The following is an 18,342-nucleotide window of genomic DNA, read 5'->3' as shown; positions in this document are numbered from 1 at the left end:
CTCCATCAGCAGGAGATTTACTTTTTTTTTTTTTTTTTTACTAAATTAAATAGAATTATCATTATGGCAAAGCGTTTTGACGGCTCCCAAGTGCTCATTTTTAGCCTTTTGTTTGGCAGGAAATTAAAAACAAGTTGAGGGAGGGTGGAAAATGATGGTTCTGAAGCAGAGGAGGAACTTTTCCTTTCCTTCCCCATCCCAATCCAGGCTCCTGCAGCTGGATGCAAATGAGCTCCTTAGGTGGGGATGACAGAAATCCATTTTCTGAGCGGCTTTTGAAGGTTTGATTGGGGCCCTTTGCTGAATGGCACTGAGGGGACACTGAGGGGACACTGAGGGGACACTGAGGGGACACTGAGGGGATGTTGGAGTCCAGGGCATTCCTTTGGCTGCCCTGGAGGGTCAGGGACCTGGGCAGGGGGGTCTGGGACCACAGCCCAGAGCCCAGAGCTCAGAGAGACACTGGATTTGATTTCAGTCCATGGGAAAAACTTCCTACACTGAGAGAAGGTTTACAGGCCACAAGAATGTGAGAAATAGTAGTTTAGCTTATCACAGGGTGAGAAAATAGTAATTTTAGGTTCCTAGCATTGAAGTGAATGGGGACAAGATGGAGAATTTGGGGCGTTGTCTCCTTCTTCTTCTCCTTCTCCTTCCCTCACTCCATTGCTGCATTGACGTGGCACAAAGTAGTTAGTGAGGATTGGGTCAGAGTAAAGATGACCTTTTTAGTAATAGTGACAGACATTGGTAAGAAATAGTAAATAAGAAATACGCAGTAATTAGTATAAAAGATAAGGACAGCCCAGCTCGGGGGGAGACGTGAGGAGTCCATGCAGCTGCGAACATCTTGTCGGACTCCGAGAAAATTGTAAGATAAGAAATAATAAACGAAGTATGCAACACTGAAAAATCTAAACCTGAGAACTCCGTCTCTTCCTTCGGCTCGGCTCAGAGCTGTGCAGGAGGGCAAAGGACCCTGAAACCACCTGAATGTCGGGGAAAGCCCCCGACAAGGGGACACTGAGGGGACACTGAGGGGACACTGAGGGGACACTGAGGGGACACTGAGGGGACACTGAGGGGCACAGGGGGCTGGGATGAGGGGAGGTGGCATTTCCATGGCATCACCCAAGGCTGGGAAAGCTCTCCCAGGTCAGGGAGTGCAGACACGGGCCCAGCACTGGGGTGTCGCTGCTCTTGGGTGACGCTGCGGGGTGACACTGCCCTGTGGGTGACACCTCTCTTGGATGTCCTTGCTCTGTGGGTGACACTGCGGCGTGTTCCCGCTCCGTGAGGAGTCCCTGCTCTCCAGCTCCTGTCCCTTTGTCCCACAGGCCGAGGTGAAGGCGTTGGGGCTGCTGGGAGTGCCCAGCCCTCACCCATGGATAAAATCCTTTCTTGCTGTTTGTATCCAGAGCTTTTAGGGTCTAACCCGAGCCTGCCACCCCATGGAGGGGCTGGGACCAGGTCCTCTGTAAGGTCCCTTCCAGCCCCAAGCGTTCCATAAATCCATGGATTCGCTAAAGAACTGTCAACCACAGCTCCTGACCTTTATCCTTCTGCTGGGAAGAATTTATGGATCAAGAGCTTCCTGGGGCCAGAGATCCTTCCTTGGGGAGGCTGAGCTGGAACAGAGACTGGACAGAGCTGGAGAATAAAGCAGAGATTTATTGAAAGGTCTTTAGGGTACAGCTTGGGCAGGACAGGGCCTGGCCAGGGCTGCACCCAAGGTGGAACCAAAATGGGCACAAAAAGGACACGAAATGGACACAAAATGGGCACAAAATGGGCACAAAATGGACAAGCGGTCACGAGGTCTCACACTTTGATGAGTTTTGCTCCATTTGCACTTTGGGGTTTATTTGTCCAATTCCAGCTCCAGGCTGTGAGCTCCCATCCTTCCTGTTCCTCCCTCCAGCCACCCTTGTTTGTGCTTTTGGGCTGAAAGTTGTCCTTGGTGTGCAGCAGGAACAGGATTTGTTTTGTGTCGCTGCTGTGTGCAGAGAGCTGAGTGACCCTGAGTGTGAGCTCAGAGCTGCGCCCTGGGCAGCACAGAACATGGAAAACTGGAAAAATAAAACTTAAGGCATCACTGGCAGTTCTGCTGCAGCTCAGAATTCCCTTTTCCCATCAAACACCCCCAGCTCCTGCCTGGGATGGAGGTGGGGCAGGCCTGGAGCTTGGTGTGGAGCCAAGGGAAACAGGGATTCGGGGATTTGGGAATCTGGGGAGCTGTGAGAGCACAGAGCTATTCCTGGAGCAGCACAGGAGGTCACTGTGAGGATCCTGCTGCCAGAGGGAAATTCAGGGACAATTTCAGCATTCCCACCAGGTCTACCCTTAAGATGCTTAAAAATTCCTGTGCTGAATCCAAGGAACAGCCCAAGTGTTTGGGGATTTTTTTATCGGAGATGCTGTTCAGGTTGTGATTCCCACAGAGCATTCCCAGCTGGCACAATTATTTCATAAACAGCAGTAATAAAGTTAATTTTGATGTCACATTTCAGGGCCAGAATGAGGAGCTCCAGGCTGAGCAACCTGCCCTTCCAGCCCTCCAAAATCCAACCCTTTGCAGCAGGACCAGGCTGGAATCTGGGTAGCACGGGAATGGTGTTAGAGCAGGGAGGTCTGGAGTTTATGGCGTGAAAAGTGCAAGCCTTGGCAAAACTGGGAAGGCTCTTGGAACAAAAAGAGAGCACAATAATTAATCCCCACTGGTGCTTTCCTAAGAGCAAAGACTTAGGAATTTTTAATGAATTTATTGGTAAGCTCGAAAGGGGCTTTGAAGTTCCGTATTTTGAAATTTATGTATCTTAAAAATCCTCTTTACGCTGAGAATCTCTAAGGAGGGAAGTCTTCCCAAGCTGTGGGGGACTTTGTGCTGTTTATAAAGCTCCAAACTTTTTTGACCACGGAGCTGGAGCAATCACAGCAGTGCCCACACTGGGTGTGTGTAAAATCCAATGGAAAAAAAAAAAGAGGATGAGCCCAAAGGAGGAATTTCCTGGCTCTGAATTTTGGAGAATTTGGCAGCTCCAATTCTGGTCACTCCATTTGGGTGAATTGCAGAATCTTGGTTGCTCCTCAAATTCAGTCAGTCCACAGCCAGTTTTTTAAATTCTTTTTTTTTTAAATCGTACCATGACTTTGGATGTTCTCAGCCACAGCAGTGCCCTGTCCACAAAGTCCTTGATCTCAGAGATATCCCATGGCTGGAGGTTAAATTGAGCTCCTTTTACCCCCCGAGGATTTCAGCATGAGGAGGTGTCCTCAGATCCTGCATTAAGAGGGATGCAAAAAGAGCATTTAATTGTCATCTCCTCTGTTCTATTCATCCTTATTATATGGAAATATCATATATATATGTCTTCATTCCTTCTCTGAGGGTGAGGATTCCCAACCCTTTACTCAAAATTATCTCTGAATTTGCAGCATTTGCTTGTTTCCCTTCCTTTCCCAAATCCAGTGTTTGACTGCCATCATTTGGAGCAGGGATTTTGAAGAAGCACTTTAACACTGATCCTTGCTACCACCATTATTTCAGGACAAAGCTTTCTTCTCAGGATTTTACCTTTCCTTTGTTGTTGGGTTGTGGGTTTTTGGACATAATTATTTCAGGACAAAGCTTTCTTCTCAGGATTTTACCTTTCTTTTGTTGTTGGGTTGTGGGTTTTTGGGGGTGACTCGTTACATCCAGTAGCGTTTCGCTGACATTTTTTCTAAGCAGTTTTCTCACCAGGTGTCTCTAGAAATTTCTTGCTGTAATTCCTCACTCCCTGAGCTGTTCCTTTGCCCTGCAAGGAGCTGGGCTGAACATCCCAATGTTCCTTCGGAGCACGACGCATGCCACGATTTGTGCGGTGCTCGAGAGCAGTGCCACGAATTTAAACCAGGAGGAAACCCCTTTCTTTTAATTCCCTTTGATCCAAACATCAATATTCCTGTTTATGACAACGTTTTCTGATCTGATTCCACGGGAGAGAGCTTTTAGCTCAGCGTGAGCGTGGATAAATCAGCGTCCTGCCAATGTGTGAGCTGAGTGAAGGGCTCAGTTCCCAATCCTGGTGTTATGTCGGGCAAAACCCCAGCTGGGAGGAAAAAAAAAAAAATCAGTGTTTTCTCTGTGGAACAGCCTTGTAAAACATGAGGATGAAACCAAGTGGGTGGAACTGATCCCCCACTAAAGCCCAGAGGGATTTGTTTAATGGTTGAGATTTTCCTCCTGAGATTTGGGGCCGTCCTGTGGCAGGGCTGGGAGCTCCTCCAGTGTTTGTTAACATAAATACCCCCGTTATTTCCATGAGCGAGCTGGCTCAGAATAGCCACGGGAGTGTTTGGGTGAAATCCTGTTTGGGGTTCGTTTGCTCGGCTCCCCAGGGACAGGAGGGCAAAGCCTCCCCCAAACAAGCCCTGGGGCGCTCTGACCTGGGGATTCAGGAGATTTTTTTTCTGCTCATCAGCAGGGTGAAAAGGCAGTTTGTACAAGAGTATCAATCTGTTCCCGTGGGGATCAGCTAAATCCTTCTCAGGGGGAAAAAGGATAGAATCCCAGTGAGAAATCCCGTTTTTCCTGGCTGGCAGAAATCCTACACACAGGGAAAACGCAGATGTGCAGCAACACCGAAAGCAGTTAAAAACAAGGGAAAAAAAAAAAAAAAACAAACAAAAAAGAGTTATCCTGAGGCTGTCCCCATTCCCCCCTTAACTTTGCTTAAAATTCTCAGTGCCCGGGGTTCCAACATCCCCCCTGTTAACCCTCCCTTGTCCTTGCCTCCCCCCCGCAGCTTGAAGGCCGTGCTGATGGGGAAACCCCAGGACAACACCGTGGACTTGTCGGGCATCCCGCTGACCCTGAAGGACCTGGAGAGGGTCACGTCGTACCTGGAGCACAGCTCGGAGCACATCGACACGCTGGAGCTGTGCTTCACCGAGCTGACGGACGAGATGCTGCTGCAGCTGCTGCCCGCGCTCGGCCGCCTGCCGCGCCTCACCACGCTGGCCCTCAACGGCAACCGCCTGACCAAGGCCATCCTCAGGGACCTCACCGAGACCCTCAAGGACCCCAAGAAGTTCCCCAGCGTCACCTGGATCGACCTGGGTAACAACGTGGATATTTTCTCGCTGCCCCAGCCTTTCCTGGTGAGCCTGAAGAGGCGCTGCCCCAAGCAGGGCAATTTGCCGACCATCCTGGAGTTCGGGGAGGGCCAGCTCGGTGATTTGGAGGGGCAGGAGGGGCTGGGGGACAGCCAGGAGGAGCTGAGGGCAGGCCCAGGCCAGGCCGGCGGCACGGGCTCGGAGCAGACGGACAGAAGGGCCGAGGCCGGGGAGCTCCGGGGCTCGGAGCAGGGTGCTGCCACGCCGCAGACATGATGTGCGGCCCTCGGGTGGGCGCCTTGAGCAAGGATGGCTTCAAACCTCAGAGCTGGGGCGGGTCTGTTCCCACTCCTGGGTGCTGCAGGAGTCCCAGCCGCTGCCTTCCCCCCCTGTGCCAAGAATGTCAGCGATTTTCTCCTCCAAGAACACCTCAAAGCGATCACGTGGAGTGTTTGTATTTCCTAAAAGCTGGCCGGGTGTTTTGGAGCGTTGGTGGTGCGCTGTGCTTTTGGCTCTCTCAGAAAAGCCTCTCCAAGGGGCTGCAGAACCTCAGGAGGGCAGGAAAAGGGAGGTTGTGAAGGGCTCCCCTTCCTCAGTGCTGGATCTCAGCTGCTCTCCATGTGATGGACAGACAGCAGCCACCCCAAAGGATGGGATAAACCTTCAATCCTCACTCCTGACTTCAGGAATCGCCGGTGAGAGGCGTGGCTGCTGAGACACAACAAAAACCTGCTCACACACAAACCAGGGGTCAAAAACCTGCTCACACACAAACCAGGGGTCAAAAACCTGCTCACACACAACCAAGGAGTCAAAAACCTGCTCACACACAAACCAGGGGTCAAAAACCTGCTCACACACAACCAAGGAGTCAAAAACCTGCTCACACACAAACCAGGGGTCAAAAACCTGCTCACACACAAACCAGGGGTGCTCCTCTCAATCCAGTGAGCCCAGCCCAGAGGGAGAGCTTTGTTTTCCTGGGGCAGGGTTCAATCCCAGCCTGCAGCGTGCCTGGACAGCACCCTCACCCTCCAGCCTTACCAAAACCAGGCTGGCACCTGTGCCTGCCCAGGATTTATCCAGTAAAATCCAGTTTCCTATCAGCTGTAAAAACTCCCGAGCTTTTAATGCTGCTCCGTTCTGGGAGGGACAGAAATCCTGGAGTCAGGGCTCAGGAGCATCACTGACAAAAAGAGACCACGGTACTGAAGGGTTAAAAAAGGTAAAAGAAGCCTGGGGTTCATCCCCTCTCTCACTGCCACACAGCAGCTGGGATTGAAAGCCTCAGAAAGCCTTGGGGTCACTTGGCCGTGGCTGTTGCCCCCTGGACCAGAAGTGCTTTGTTCCTAAAATGTTCCAATTTTTTCTAAGACAGGGCTTTGAGTTTGATTGTATTTCCGCTGGGAAATGGATCAGCCCAGAGCAGCAGTGCTGGGATTTGCACTTTGGCTTTTTGGAACCAGAATTTCATTGGATCCCAAGCCTGGGGGAGGGCAGGAAAGCAGGAAAAAACTTCTTCATGTTCCAAGGAGCAGACCTGACTCCCTCTGCAGAGGGAGCCTCTCTCTGTCCCAAGCCCTTCCCCTGAGCAGCTCCCAGCAGTGACTCCAGCTTGGCTTTTTTTGGGTTCAAACAGACTTTTGGGTCCCATTCGTCCACTTTTCCATCAGGGCTTCAGGCTGCCGGTGGTTGTTTGTTCTCCATCTGCAAGAAGGTAACTTTGAAAAAAAACTCTGCTACTTTTAATACATTTGGCAACACTCAGTAGGATTTGCATGTATCCAAGCCTTTTTTTTCTTTTTTTTTTTAAATTTTAATTCTTTCCAACAGGCATGGGGAAAAAAAAAAAAAAAACCAACCAAACTTTCCAGTGAATATGGAATATTTCTGTTTGAAATAAAAGAGCTATCCATAAACAAAAATAAATGATAATGTTTAATAAAGAGCCAGCATTGAATTTTTCCTCTGTCCAGGTTGAATTCCCAGGGAAAAACAGAGGACAAGGCAGCGCTGAGCTGCTGGTCAGGGTTCTTCAGGGGGCTGGAGAAATAAAGAGCTCAGTTTATGGGCTGGATTCTTCAGGGTGGGCATAAACTGGACACAGAAGCATCATAAAAGAATCTTTTAAATTTTAAATATTGCCAGCGTGGAAGATAACGTGGGAGAAAGGAATGCTGAGAGCGGGGTAGTGCTCCACAGGGTGTTTATCTCCAATATTAGTGCACTGAAGGAGAAAAAGCTGTTTATTTGCAGCAAGGGCTCTGTCCCAGCAACAAACCATGGGGGCCAAGGCGTTGGGGGGAACTTAGGGGGATTTAATCAAGAACAAGATTTCTCTTTGCAGAAAAAAAAAAAAGAAAAGAAAAAGAAACTGCAGCAATTTCTTCTTTCTATCCAGGTACCTCAGTACTGGGCTCCCTTCCTCATGCACAGCTCAAGCCCCTCTGCCTGTTTACATTATTTAAATCACGAGCTCCTTGCTGCAAGGTTTTTATCCCCTGCTGAGTATTTGCACAGGACCTGAGGAGCTGCCTGGACCCCCCAGTTCACAAATTCACAAACCAGAGGCACTTTGCATTTAGAGCGAGCTCTGCATCCTTAATTCCTGCTTTGCTCCATTCCCTCGCGAACAAAAACCACCCAGGAGGCTGCTCCTGCCACATTTCCCCTCCAGCTCAGCTTGCACCTGCTGGGAAGCGCATCAGGCCATGGAGAAATAATTGAAATGTCTCCAAAGGGAGATCCCACATCCCACAGCCCTGGCCCTGTGCAGGTGTTGCACTGCTTGAGCCATCTCTGCTCCACCGGTGCTGACAATCTCCCTGTGCCCAGTGAGGATCGAGCTCTTCTGAGACAGAGAAAGAGCTAGAAAGGGCTTTTTATCAATAGATCCGTGCTTGCTGGAGGATGCAGCAAATTACTTGCATGGAAAAAGGGGAAAAAAAAAATAAAATAAAGCAGAGCTGTTGTAGAGAGAGTTGGTTATAAAAGCTTTGTCTCATCAGAGCCTTCCTCGCAGTGTGGATGAGTTCAATTATGCACTTAGTGCACTTCAGGATAATGATGATCCTGTGGGCTCAGCACAGAGTGGGGCTTGGTTGGGTTTGTTTTGCTTTTTTTTTTAAAAAAGAAAGCAGGGTGAGACGCTTCCCTTCCCAGCTCATCAACATCAAAACAACCTCAGGGCTCACTCCACGTGTAATCAATGTTCTGGGCTGCTTCTTCGGGTCAGAAGCTTTTAACTGGCCTTAGATGAAGGATTCAAGGACTGAAAATCGCTGCTGTTAGAATATTAAAGCAGAGTGAGGTAATTTCTTGTCAAGCAGGGGAGGAAAGGGCCACCATAAAATAAATAAAGCATAAAATGCCCCAGCCTGGCTTGGTCGGTTCTGTCTCCACCAGCGCCACAGCTCTGCCTGGGCATGAAGCAAAGCAGCCCGGAGAGGAGATTTATGCCCTCAGCAACAAAAATGTAATTGGAAATCATTCTGTGCAGATTGAGGAGCCCACAGCGAGGGGAATGGAAACAGCAGGCAGGGAATGAGAGAGGGATGAGGGAGGCATGAAAGGGCTGGTGCCACGCTCCAGAGAGCTCCTTCCAGCTGGGTGACCTGGGAAGAGTTTGCACCAAACCTGTGTTCTGAAGGTGGTTGTTAATTTAAAATGAGGGTTCCATTCCCAGAGGATGGTTGGGAGCAGGAAAGAGGGCTGGGAAAAGTCACCCCCAAGCAGGGAGAGTGTGGGAGAGCACAGGGAGACACAAAAACGCTGCTGGGGATGTCCAGGAGCTCAAAATACTTAGGCCAAAAGCATTGCTGCTGCTCAGGGGCAGAAGCCAGCAAATGTCAACCCAAAACTGCCCAAACACCAAGCCAAAAAGTGACCTAAAGGATGAAGGGGACACCACAGGAGGCAGCGGTGGCCGGGGGCTGCCCCAGGCAGTGCCACCACACTGGGTTTTCCCAATAAAACTGCCTTTGGAGAGGGGCAAAAAGCTTTCAGGGCTCCCCCGTGGTTCATCACCCCTCGTTTCGGCAGCTGCAGGTTTGTGAGCCCATGCTCAGGAGCACTCATGTCCTGCAAACACAAAGACTCCTCTGCTCCATTAGCTGGGATCTGCTATTGCCATGGAAACTAATCGACCTTATTAGCAGAATTCATCAAAGCTCAGGAGAAAGGGGTAAAAAGAAGGGGCCCAACCTCTGCAGTGAAATACCCCTTGGTGAGCAGCAGATGAAATCTCCTCCCGACCTCTCTGGTGCAAGGATGTCATCCCGTGGTCCCACTTCTCCTCCACTCCAAGGGCAGCGGAGTTTTTCTCTGCCTGAGGGATGATTTCCACCAGCAGGCTGTACAGAGCACGAGGAGAGGAGCTTTCCAGCTCCGTGGAATGTCCTCAGCAAGAAATTCTGAAGGACAGAGCCGTCCCTGCCTCCAGCCAGGCTCCAGTCTCACTTCCTACGGGGGGCCCAGCTCCAGGCACATTAGTATTAATTAATTATCATGAATAAATGGATAGAGATCCCCAGGCTGGACAGGGCTTGGAACAACCTGGATTGGTGGGAGATGTCCCTACCCACAGCAGAACGTTGGAATGAAATGAGCTTTAAGGTCCCCTCCAATTCAAACCACGCTGGGATCCGTGTTTCTATAAAACGTTAGCACAGGGTTTGCTCCCAAGGAGGAACACAAGAGCTTTGCTCACTGGAGGAATCCCGGATCCCAAGCTGGCACTGCAGGAAATGTATTTAGGAATAAAAGTGTCATCTTTTTATGTGACAACTCCATCAGCCCCTGGCTCAGTGACCCCTGATGGATGGGGAATTGGAGGTGTTTTGTTTACAGCCCCTTCTGGCATTTTTTATCTCCCCCTCTGTAAATACAGACACAGCTGGTTTTACCTTCAGCTCAGCTGATGGTTTTACATAAAACTGAGGACCTGATTTAATAGAGTCACAAAAGATGCAACCTGTTCACCACAGCCTTTAATTATGTGTGCAGTTCGCTGAGTTTTCTTGGCTCCTAATAGCTTATTGATCCTGTGGCTTCTGGGCCGCCTTTCCTCTTTGCTGTTTTATTAACTCAGTCTGAGGAGAAAATAAACCTGTGGGGTGGTTTGCATCCAGCAGGTTGGGATGAGCAATCCCAGCCTCCAGCGAGCCTGGTGCACGTGGCAGCTCTCAGGGAGATGTTATTGGAAGGACAGAGAGATGTGAGGTTTACAAAAGAGGAGAGAAATATTAATAAGTAACTCGCTGAAGGTTTGGCCTGGGTATTTATGGCTGGATTTTTAAGGTGTGTGCTGTAAAAGCACTTTATTTAAAATTGAACTAAATTTATTTATTTATTCCTGGCTCTCCCTGTCCGTTCTGTCCTTCTCCAGGGAAAACCGGGGTTCCTCTGGGTCTGGGCAAGGTTTGGGGAGGTGTTTTGTGTTTAGGATTTTGCAAGCAGTGCTCACAGCCATCCTAAACACAATCTACAAAATTAAAACCTCAAAGCATCTTACTACAGGCCCAAATTCCTGGACTGGACATACAGAGACTCGGGGATGGATGGAAAACTCTGGGATATTGGCCTACAAGAGATGTGGAAAATCCAGCTGCATCAGGAATGAGCTTCCCTTTGGGCAGCTGCTCCTTGTCTTGTAAATCACTCCAGGTAAGAGCTGCAATTCCAGCTCTTCTGGAAATGAAAAATAAGGCACTGAAGAATTGATCCCACTCTGGTACCTCCTCCCCCAGGGCTCTGACTCCCGATCCTACAGGATTCCACTGCTGGGAAATTCTGCGTGTAGAGAAACAGGGAGAAAATCCCAGAGGTGGACAGGCTTCAAAGATTCAAAATAAAGTTCTGTGCTTGGGGCTGTGTGCATTCACACATCACTTTCCAGGAGGAGAACTTCACCATTCCTTTTTTTGTTGTTTCATCTTCAGTGTACCCACCTGCTTGTTAAATTATGAATTCCAAGGCTCAGGATTTTCCAAAGCTGTGCTCTCCTGCAGGCTCAGAGCTCCCCTCCACCACACGCACAGAAACAGCAGAGCTGGGGGCTGAAATGCTAATATTATCCTTTATCTGTGGCAACCCCCAAAAGGGGCTGAACTTCCAGGGCAGGGGCAGCCACCAGCCCAGAGCTGTCCCCTCACCCTGGTGTCACAGCCATTCTTCAAACCATCTGGGTGCTGTTGGTGATTGTGCTCTCCTCCCTGAAACCCTTCTTTTGCCCCAGCTTTAGCCTCTGACCCGTTGCCAAGTGACACCACGTTGCCGCTGTCATCTCCAAAGTCCTTTTTGAAGCATAAAAGCAGCACCTTTGAAATCCCTTGCCCTTGATGCAGCTCCTGTTTTGCATTTCCAAACAGCCCAGCCCTGACACTGAAGCTTTATTTCACCTGCAAGCACAGAGCATCTTCCTCCAAAGCACCGCAACAAACAGGCTGCTGGGGAGGGGACTGGAGAGATTCAATTCAATTCAATTCAATTCAAAGTGCAGGTACCTCGGTGCAGGGGCTTCCCATCACTGTGCATTTCAAAGCTCCCACCTCGCTCCCAGCTCCGAAACAATTCCCATCATCTTCCCAGCAGGTATCCCCTGGATTTCACTCGGCACAAAGAGTTTGTTATTCACTGCCGTGGTTGAAGGGAATAAAATACCTGATTTGACACAGTTCAGGAGAATTGCTTCCTGCAATGACTGCCCAAATCCTCTGCCTGCTCCCAGCACGGCTCCCAGCTCCAGTTTCTGATCTGTAATGAGGTGATGTGGAACACTGCAGGATTATCAGATGGAGGCACAGATGTAAAACATTTATATTGGATATTTCAGCTGCTGCTGTTGTTGTGAGCTGCATTAAACAGCTCACAGATCACCTGAGCACCAGCACTGCACTTGCTGTCTGATAAGGGCTGATAACCAAATTACCATTTGGTACCACTATTATCTTGACTCAGGTGTTTATTAATAAAGTTTCAGCCATCCAGGGAAATTTATTATTTTTTATTATGGCTGATAACCTCGGGCTTAGCTGGAAGTTTTTCTTTAATGTGTTGTTAAACCTCGAGCCCATTCCACTGCTCAGTGATAACAGCACCCAACAAACCCAAAGCCAACATTAACAAATCTTTAGGTGCAGTTTGCAAGTGCACAGAATACACAAAAGAAAAGAAAATCAAAGCTAGAGTAACTATCCTACAGGATCTGGGAAAGCACAAGCAAGAAAGCAATTCAAAAATCTGGGAAATAAATCGAACTGATAAAGAAAACCAAGGGGAGCCCAGCAGAAAGCCATAGGCAGCTTCAAAAACATGAATCATTATTTGTTTAGAGTTCGTGTCGCAGCTGTGCTGCGCCATGATTTCACCACAAACCATTACAAACAAACAAAAAAAAAGCTGTTATGGAAAAAAAATCCAAGTATCGGCTTGCAAAAACTAACAAACAAAAGACTTAATTACTGGAGATTAAACTTTTAACATCTCTATTTGATTAAAACAGCAGGGATTTGAAATCAGCCTGCACTGAGTGATTTTCTCATTTGCATTCTGTTCAGGTTTCAGCTCCACACAGGTGCTGGGGGTGTTTATTGACTCCAAATGCACCTGGAGCAGGCACAGCCTGGCAGGTCCTGAGCTGCGTGGGAGGGAAAGGTAATGAAGGGCAAATCATCCTTTATTTTTATTAAATAAAAATAAGTTTTAACTCCTTTGGCTCCTCATCACATTCCGACCAAGATCACTTTGGGGCTGGGATCATGACTGCAAGTTTGCACTGCATCACAAACTGAGCCTTTGCTGGCCCAACACTAAGAAACATTAATTAACAGCTAATTAAAGAGTGACATTTTCACTGTGCGTGGGATTCTCTACACAGTAATGAAAGTTGCAAATCTCTCACACAACAGGGAGGGAACCAGCAGTAAAACAAAGTTTCCCTTCAGAAGCATCTTCGAGGCTACAAGAATCTCTTTATTTTGAATGCCCTGAGCTTGGTCACTGCCCCATCTTGTGGGCTCAAGTGTCAGGAGGTAAAGCAGGACAGACATCACTCTTTGAACTGGAGCAGAGGAGCAGAAAATGCTCCATGTTCTCTGGATGAGCCCTCCCTGCACACCCTAAATCAAATCCCAGCTGTTCAACCCTCCCCACGTTCAGCAGTTTGAGGATCTGCTCCTAACAGCTGGGCTGAAACGGATTCCAAGCGTGAAATGAAGGCGCTAAATCACATGAAGCGACAAAGAAGGGGAACGTTTGTCCTAGCAGAGCATTAAATGATGCATTAACCTTGTCCTTCGCAGGGACACGTGAAATGTGCCCAAGCTCCGGCAGCACAAGGTCAGTGGGGTGCCACAAACATCCTGAGCCTGACAAAGGCCAAAGAGCCCCTGGTTATTTTGAGTTTTTTTGCTCTGAGCAGCTCAAGAGTTGCTGCCTGTGCTGTCTCAGAAATTATAACAATTAACAATGCCGTTCTTTAGCAGGGAGAAAACAAACCTGCGGCACTTTTCTTGCGTGACACCAATGTCACTCCTTGCTGGAAAGCAGCAGCTCCTCTGTGCCTCACTTCTCTGAAATGGGAGTTGGAAAATTAACGGCTCCTCCTCCTGCTCTGAGGGGAAAAGGAGTGAAGTGTCAATATTTAGGATTAATTGCACTCTGAAAAGCTCAGCTACACAGGATATCCCTTCCTCCTCTCCAACTGAGTAGATACAGCTCACACTGCCTCAAGTGAAACAGCAGCCACCAAGCGCTTTACATTTCCATTAATAGCTGGGATGTATTAATTATAGTAATTTATGGCTTTGCCTGAGTGATTATTCTCATGCTGATGCAGATATGATTGCTTTACAATACTAATCAAGAAATAAGGACGATAACCAGCATTTATGTGAAATGTGAAGGTTGTGATTTCCAGGGAGGGAGCAGCGAGGCAGCTCTGCCCCTCAGTCCCTCTCCCCTTCCTCAATTCCAGCCCCTCTCCATCAGCTCCACAACAGATATTTTGGGGATAATCTCCGTGTTTTCTCTCAAATAGTGATTTGAGAAGTGGCATTGCCATCTCTCTTATTGCTAAAAGCTGGCACTCGGCCATTCTTTGCTTTGCTGCATATTTTCTTTCAGTTTTAATCTTTTCATCTATTTTAGATTTATCCGGGGTTGTTGGCTGCTGTTGAGTGCCAAAAGGGATTTCTGCCAACTGTTCTTTTTAAACCTTTAGAAAATCCAAAATAATTGTGTTTTAAAACCAGATTTTTGTCTGCTGTTTATTCCCCAACACTAAGTTTTAAGTGCTCCAAATGTAATCAAAACAGAACGGTTTTATTTCCCCTCCCCTCAAGCACCATGAAATTATCTGTGCTCCCCTGGAAGATCAGAGTAAAATGTTGAAGACACTTGTTTTGTTTGAAAGGCACCATTTTCTAACAAAAATAACACTTTTCCATTCATTAATCTCAGCAAAACCCCAGCCTGTTAGAGCATCCCTGCTGAGGAACTTTGGGTTTGATTAGAACAATAAAGAAGTGATGCTAAAATGAAACTCATGAATACTTATCTCCAACAGATACCCCCAACTGCACCCTCAATGAACCCAGAGAAATCCAATATTTAAGTTTTCCCAGATCAACTTTGCTCTGTTTTAGAGAATTCTAACACTAGAAAGCAAGAATTATAGAACAAGTTGCAGCAAGCCTTCCTTGAGCAAATTAAACAGCTCATTAAACAATTTGCTGATTATTTGTTTGCTGAGGGCATGGGGCTGCTTTTACCTCCACAGTCTGCAGATTCACATTTTAAAAAAGCAGAACTCCTTTTGCTTTCAGAGAGCTTTAAACCCATTTTTATTCCCAGTGCATGTTACAAAAAAATGTCAACATGTTCTAATACACAGGCTTTTGAAATCAGGCAAAAATAGTTTTGTTTCTTTTAAACACTGGGAACAGAATGTAACTAAGTTTTGATTAAACAGTAGAGCCTGTTCTTCATACTGCTCAAGTCCTTTCAGATAAAGAGCAACTAATTAATTCCAAACATGTTTTACCTACTGTTGCCCAGGCTTAATGTTTTTAAGAAAAAAAACCAAAAAACAACCACCCAGATTAATTCACCTGCATGTTTTAGCACCAGGAGATTTCCCTGAAAAACTTCAAGCCTTTTTTTTCTGAATATTAGCTTTAAGAGAAATTCCTGAAATTCTGTTTCATGCAATTTATACCTCAGATAGCACAACCACCTGTTTTGGGGGGACAGGGACACCGCCCTGCGACGCCACATGAGCAGCACCAACTCACAGCACCTTTCAGTCAGAAAATAAAAATCAAAAGCGATTCAGACCTTCACCTGAACTCCACAGGGAAATCCAAACCAATCCCAGGCTCTCCCACTTGGAGCTGTGCGGTGAACACTGTGATTCCCTCCAGCAGAGTGACCGCAGGCTCATGAGGAGTTAGGTTTAATTATAAAACAAATTTTGCAAAAAGCACACCCTAAAATCTTCCACTTGCTGGCATCAAGCGGGCAGAAAGCTCAGCACCACCAGTTTGGATGTTTGGGAGCATTGAAGTGTTAGAACCTGCCAGTCATACTGACATAATTAAGCTAATTGGAAGCTTTGGCCTCAAATGCTGGGTTTTAACTCATTTAAGCATCTCCAAGTTCCCAAGATTCCCCCCAACTCTTGAACTTTGCCTCTCCCCAGACTCTGAATTTAAGCCTGAGATCAAAAAAACAAATAGCAAGCCTGCAAACAAGCTAGAGCTGCACTTGCTGTCAGAGTATTTAAGGGCTGATCTCTGCAATAATTACACTCTTGGTGTCTTGTTTAAACTCTAATTACCACACTAAACCCCACTGGCATTATCTGCAATCTGGGTAACATCCTCACAATTTTACAGCAAATTACAGAAATGCCCAGCGAGTTGATTAAAAACGTGCTGCCGAATGCAAAGTCATTCCTTAATACAGTAAAGTGACAAAACGCAGTTTTAAAAAGAATACTTTATTGTACATGTAATAAACACTTTAACTGTTACCACTTTGTAACAGGCAGAACGGTTTTGTCTACACAAAATCCTCTAGCTCAGGTGTTTTGTTGGAGTCCTTCTGCCTCAGAGATGTCCCCAGCAGCACCACCTGGAACACAGGAGCAGGGTCAGGCAACCAGCCTTAATCATCATTAATGGATTTGTTAATGAGTGAGATATCATCAGAAAACCTTTTGCTCACCACCAGTCAATCTGCCGGTAATTCCAGCAAGTTTGGGTTAGTTTCATCACATGATATCACCCGGAAATTGATGTATTTATGCAGAAGCAAGACTTATCTCTTTGCCTACAGTACAGAAACAGCTGCTCTGTATTTTAGCCCTAGTTTTTGGTGGTTTTTTTCCACGTTCAGCCAAGAGCACAGTAAATATTAAACTCACCCAGCAGATTGTCCTGCTCTGCTGTCCCAGTGCCCTCCACAGGGGCTTGTGAAGAGCTCTCACATCAGTGAGGGGACACCAACAACCAGCACGAGACCTGCAGGCTCTGCCTAAACACATCAGGAAATAAACATCAAACTTAAGCTCCTTACACCTTACAAACCTCATTCCAAATTTACATTTCACCTGGCACAGAATTCTATAAGAGTGCAGTGAAACCCCTCACTCACCTTCACATCAGGGCCACCTCCCCAGCTGCTCCCAGTCCCGTTGTGTCACATCCTCGTGGAAAAACCAGGCTCTGCAGAGGAAATGGAACACAGGGACATGAGGGTGAGATGCTTTCATGGAGACCACGCTGCCTAGGGGGGTCTAGGGGATCAATTTCGAGCTTTAAGCCCATGTGTGTAGCTGCATTTCAGACCAGAACCAGGGTATCGTCAGTTCTCGCATCTGACGGCACTTCCTATTCAGGGTTATCATCATCAACAGCGCCTCTAATTAATTGCTCAAAACTGTAGTTTTTACCTCAAACCCTCCCCTCTGGGTATGAAGCATTAACTCTTAACTTGTGTGGACCCAGAATCAGTTTTACTGAGTTTTTATATAACCGAAGATGTAATTTTTACAGGTTACTTTTGACTTGTAAAGGCCTGGAACCTCTGAACAACTTTGTACACTGTAATATTGTATTAAAAAAACAAACCAAAAAACTTTTAACTTACTCTTTAGTTCAAGCCATCTTTCTGCTGTGGGAGTAAAAGCAAGAGAAGTGTTACTAAAATATTTTTCAGCAGTATAAAGTGGGTTTATACAGGGAAAAACAAGAACAAAACCAGACCCTCATGACCAACTCTGACTGTGCTTCCATGCGTTTTTATGTTGATATGAATCATTGAAATATTTATATCAGACAGTAATCAGACAGAAATCCTCTCTAAATAACTTTCCATCAGGAAATTTAGAATGATATAATTGTATATGTTTATATAAAGTAGTATAAGAATGCAGCTCGCAAGATTGCATTTACCAACGGGGCAATTTTCAAACTGAAATCGCGAACACTCCGATGCTGTGGGAGTGATTTTTAATTACACAGAATGGGTCTGGCACATGGAAAAATCAAAGAAGAGAGGCCGAATTGCTGAAACAGCGCCATAAAAATCGATGGCCGGCGCTGGACGCCGAGCACTCCCCACAGCAGCGTTACCGGCGCGGCCCTCATGGAGCCCCTCACAGGCACAGCCCCGGCCCGGCCGAGCCCCTCCCGACTTACCGGGGAGGCGTTTCCGCAGCCCCGGCGGGGTCCCGGCGCTGCCGGCGGGGTCGCGGTGCCGCCTCCATGGAAGCCTGAAGGGGATAAAGGCTGTGAGGAGAAAAAGGCCGTGAGGCGCCATGCGGCCTCCCGTCTCCCCCCGCCCCTCCAGTGGTGCGGCCCGGCCCGCGCGGCCCAGGCAGGCCCGGCGGCCGCTACCACTGCTGAAATGGGGGGGTGGGGGAGCGCTTTAGCTCGTTCCGTGGTACGGGCGACTTGCTCGGCAAGCCGGGCCTGCGCCTTCCCTCTGCCCGCCCTGCAGGCCCCGAGCCCGGCCCTGAGCGCGGCTCCGCTCGCTCTCACCTCAGCCGCTCCAAAGGCACACGAGGAAAAGGATGGAGAGCCCTCGGCGGCCGCTTATAAATCCTCGGGCCGTACCACCCCGCGGCGGGGCCGGGCTGTGCCATTGCTCCACGGGCGGGGGTGCGCCCAGGCTTCCATTTCCTCCCGTGTGGGGCAGGAGGGAAGGCGGCGAGCGGAGCCACGGATCGCTCAAACCCCGGCC

General features: G+C 47.9%; 1 protein-coding gene, 2 long non-coding RNA genes and 2 other non-coding genes across 5 annotated transcripts in view; 1 reads left to right on the top strand and 4 right to left on the bottom strand.

The window, feature by feature from the left end:
* The window catches only part of LRRC75A (leucine rich repeat containing 75A), a 62,113-nt gene extending 56,095 nt beyond the window's left edge, over positions 1-6,018 (top strand). Inside the window, exon 4 of the mRNA XM_040082700.2 lies at positions 4,788-6,018. Coding sequence (XP_039938634.1) covers positions 4,788-5,373 — 586 coding nt within the window. The 3' untranslated portion in view covers positions 5,374-6,018. The remainder of the gene's footprint in view (positions 1-4,787) is intronic.
* Positions 6,019-9,616: 3,598 nt separating this feature from the next.
* On the bottom strand, positions 9,617-15,781 carry LOC120761451 (uncharacterized). Its single transcript, XR_005703658.2, has 3 exons — positions 15,433-15,781; positions 13,594-13,708; positions 9,617-11,850 (listed from the first exon to the last, which is right to left on the bottom strand). It is a non-coding gene; the product is annotated as an uncharacterized LOC120761451 (long non-coding RNA).
* Positions 15,782-16,107: 326 nt separating this feature from the next.
* On the bottom strand, positions 16,108-18,160 carry LOC120761391 (uncharacterized). The gene is made up of 6 exons (XR_009208435.1): positions 18,141-18,160; positions 17,799-17,888; positions 17,248-17,271; positions 16,753-16,823; positions 16,324-16,632; positions 16,108-16,230 (listed from the first exon to the last, which is right to left on the bottom strand). It is a non-coding gene; the product is annotated as an uncharacterized LOC120761391 (long non-coding RNA).
* LOC120761565 (small nucleolar RNA SNORD65) lies at positions 16,302-16,375 on the bottom strand. The gene has a single exon (XR_005703688.1). It is a non-coding gene; the product is annotated as a small nucleolar RNA SNORD65 (small nucleolar RNA).
* On the bottom strand, positions 16,939-17,012 carry LOC120761560 (small nucleolar RNA SNORD49). Its single transcript, XR_005703684.1, has one exon. It is a non-coding gene; the product is annotated as a small nucleolar RNA SNORD49 (small nucleolar RNA).
* Positions 18,161-18,342: the final 182 nt, after the last annotated feature.

Source organism: Hirundo rustica, chromosome 19, assembly GCF_015227805.2.
Source record: "Hirundo rustica isolate bHirRus1 chromosome 19, bHirRus1.pri.v3, whole genome shotgun sequence".
NCBI classification, from domain to species: domain Eukaryota; kingdom Metazoa; phylum Chordata; class Aves; order Passeriformes; family Hirundinidae; genus Hirundo; species Hirundo rustica.
This window is presented reverse-complemented; position numbering and strand designations above follow the sequence as displayed.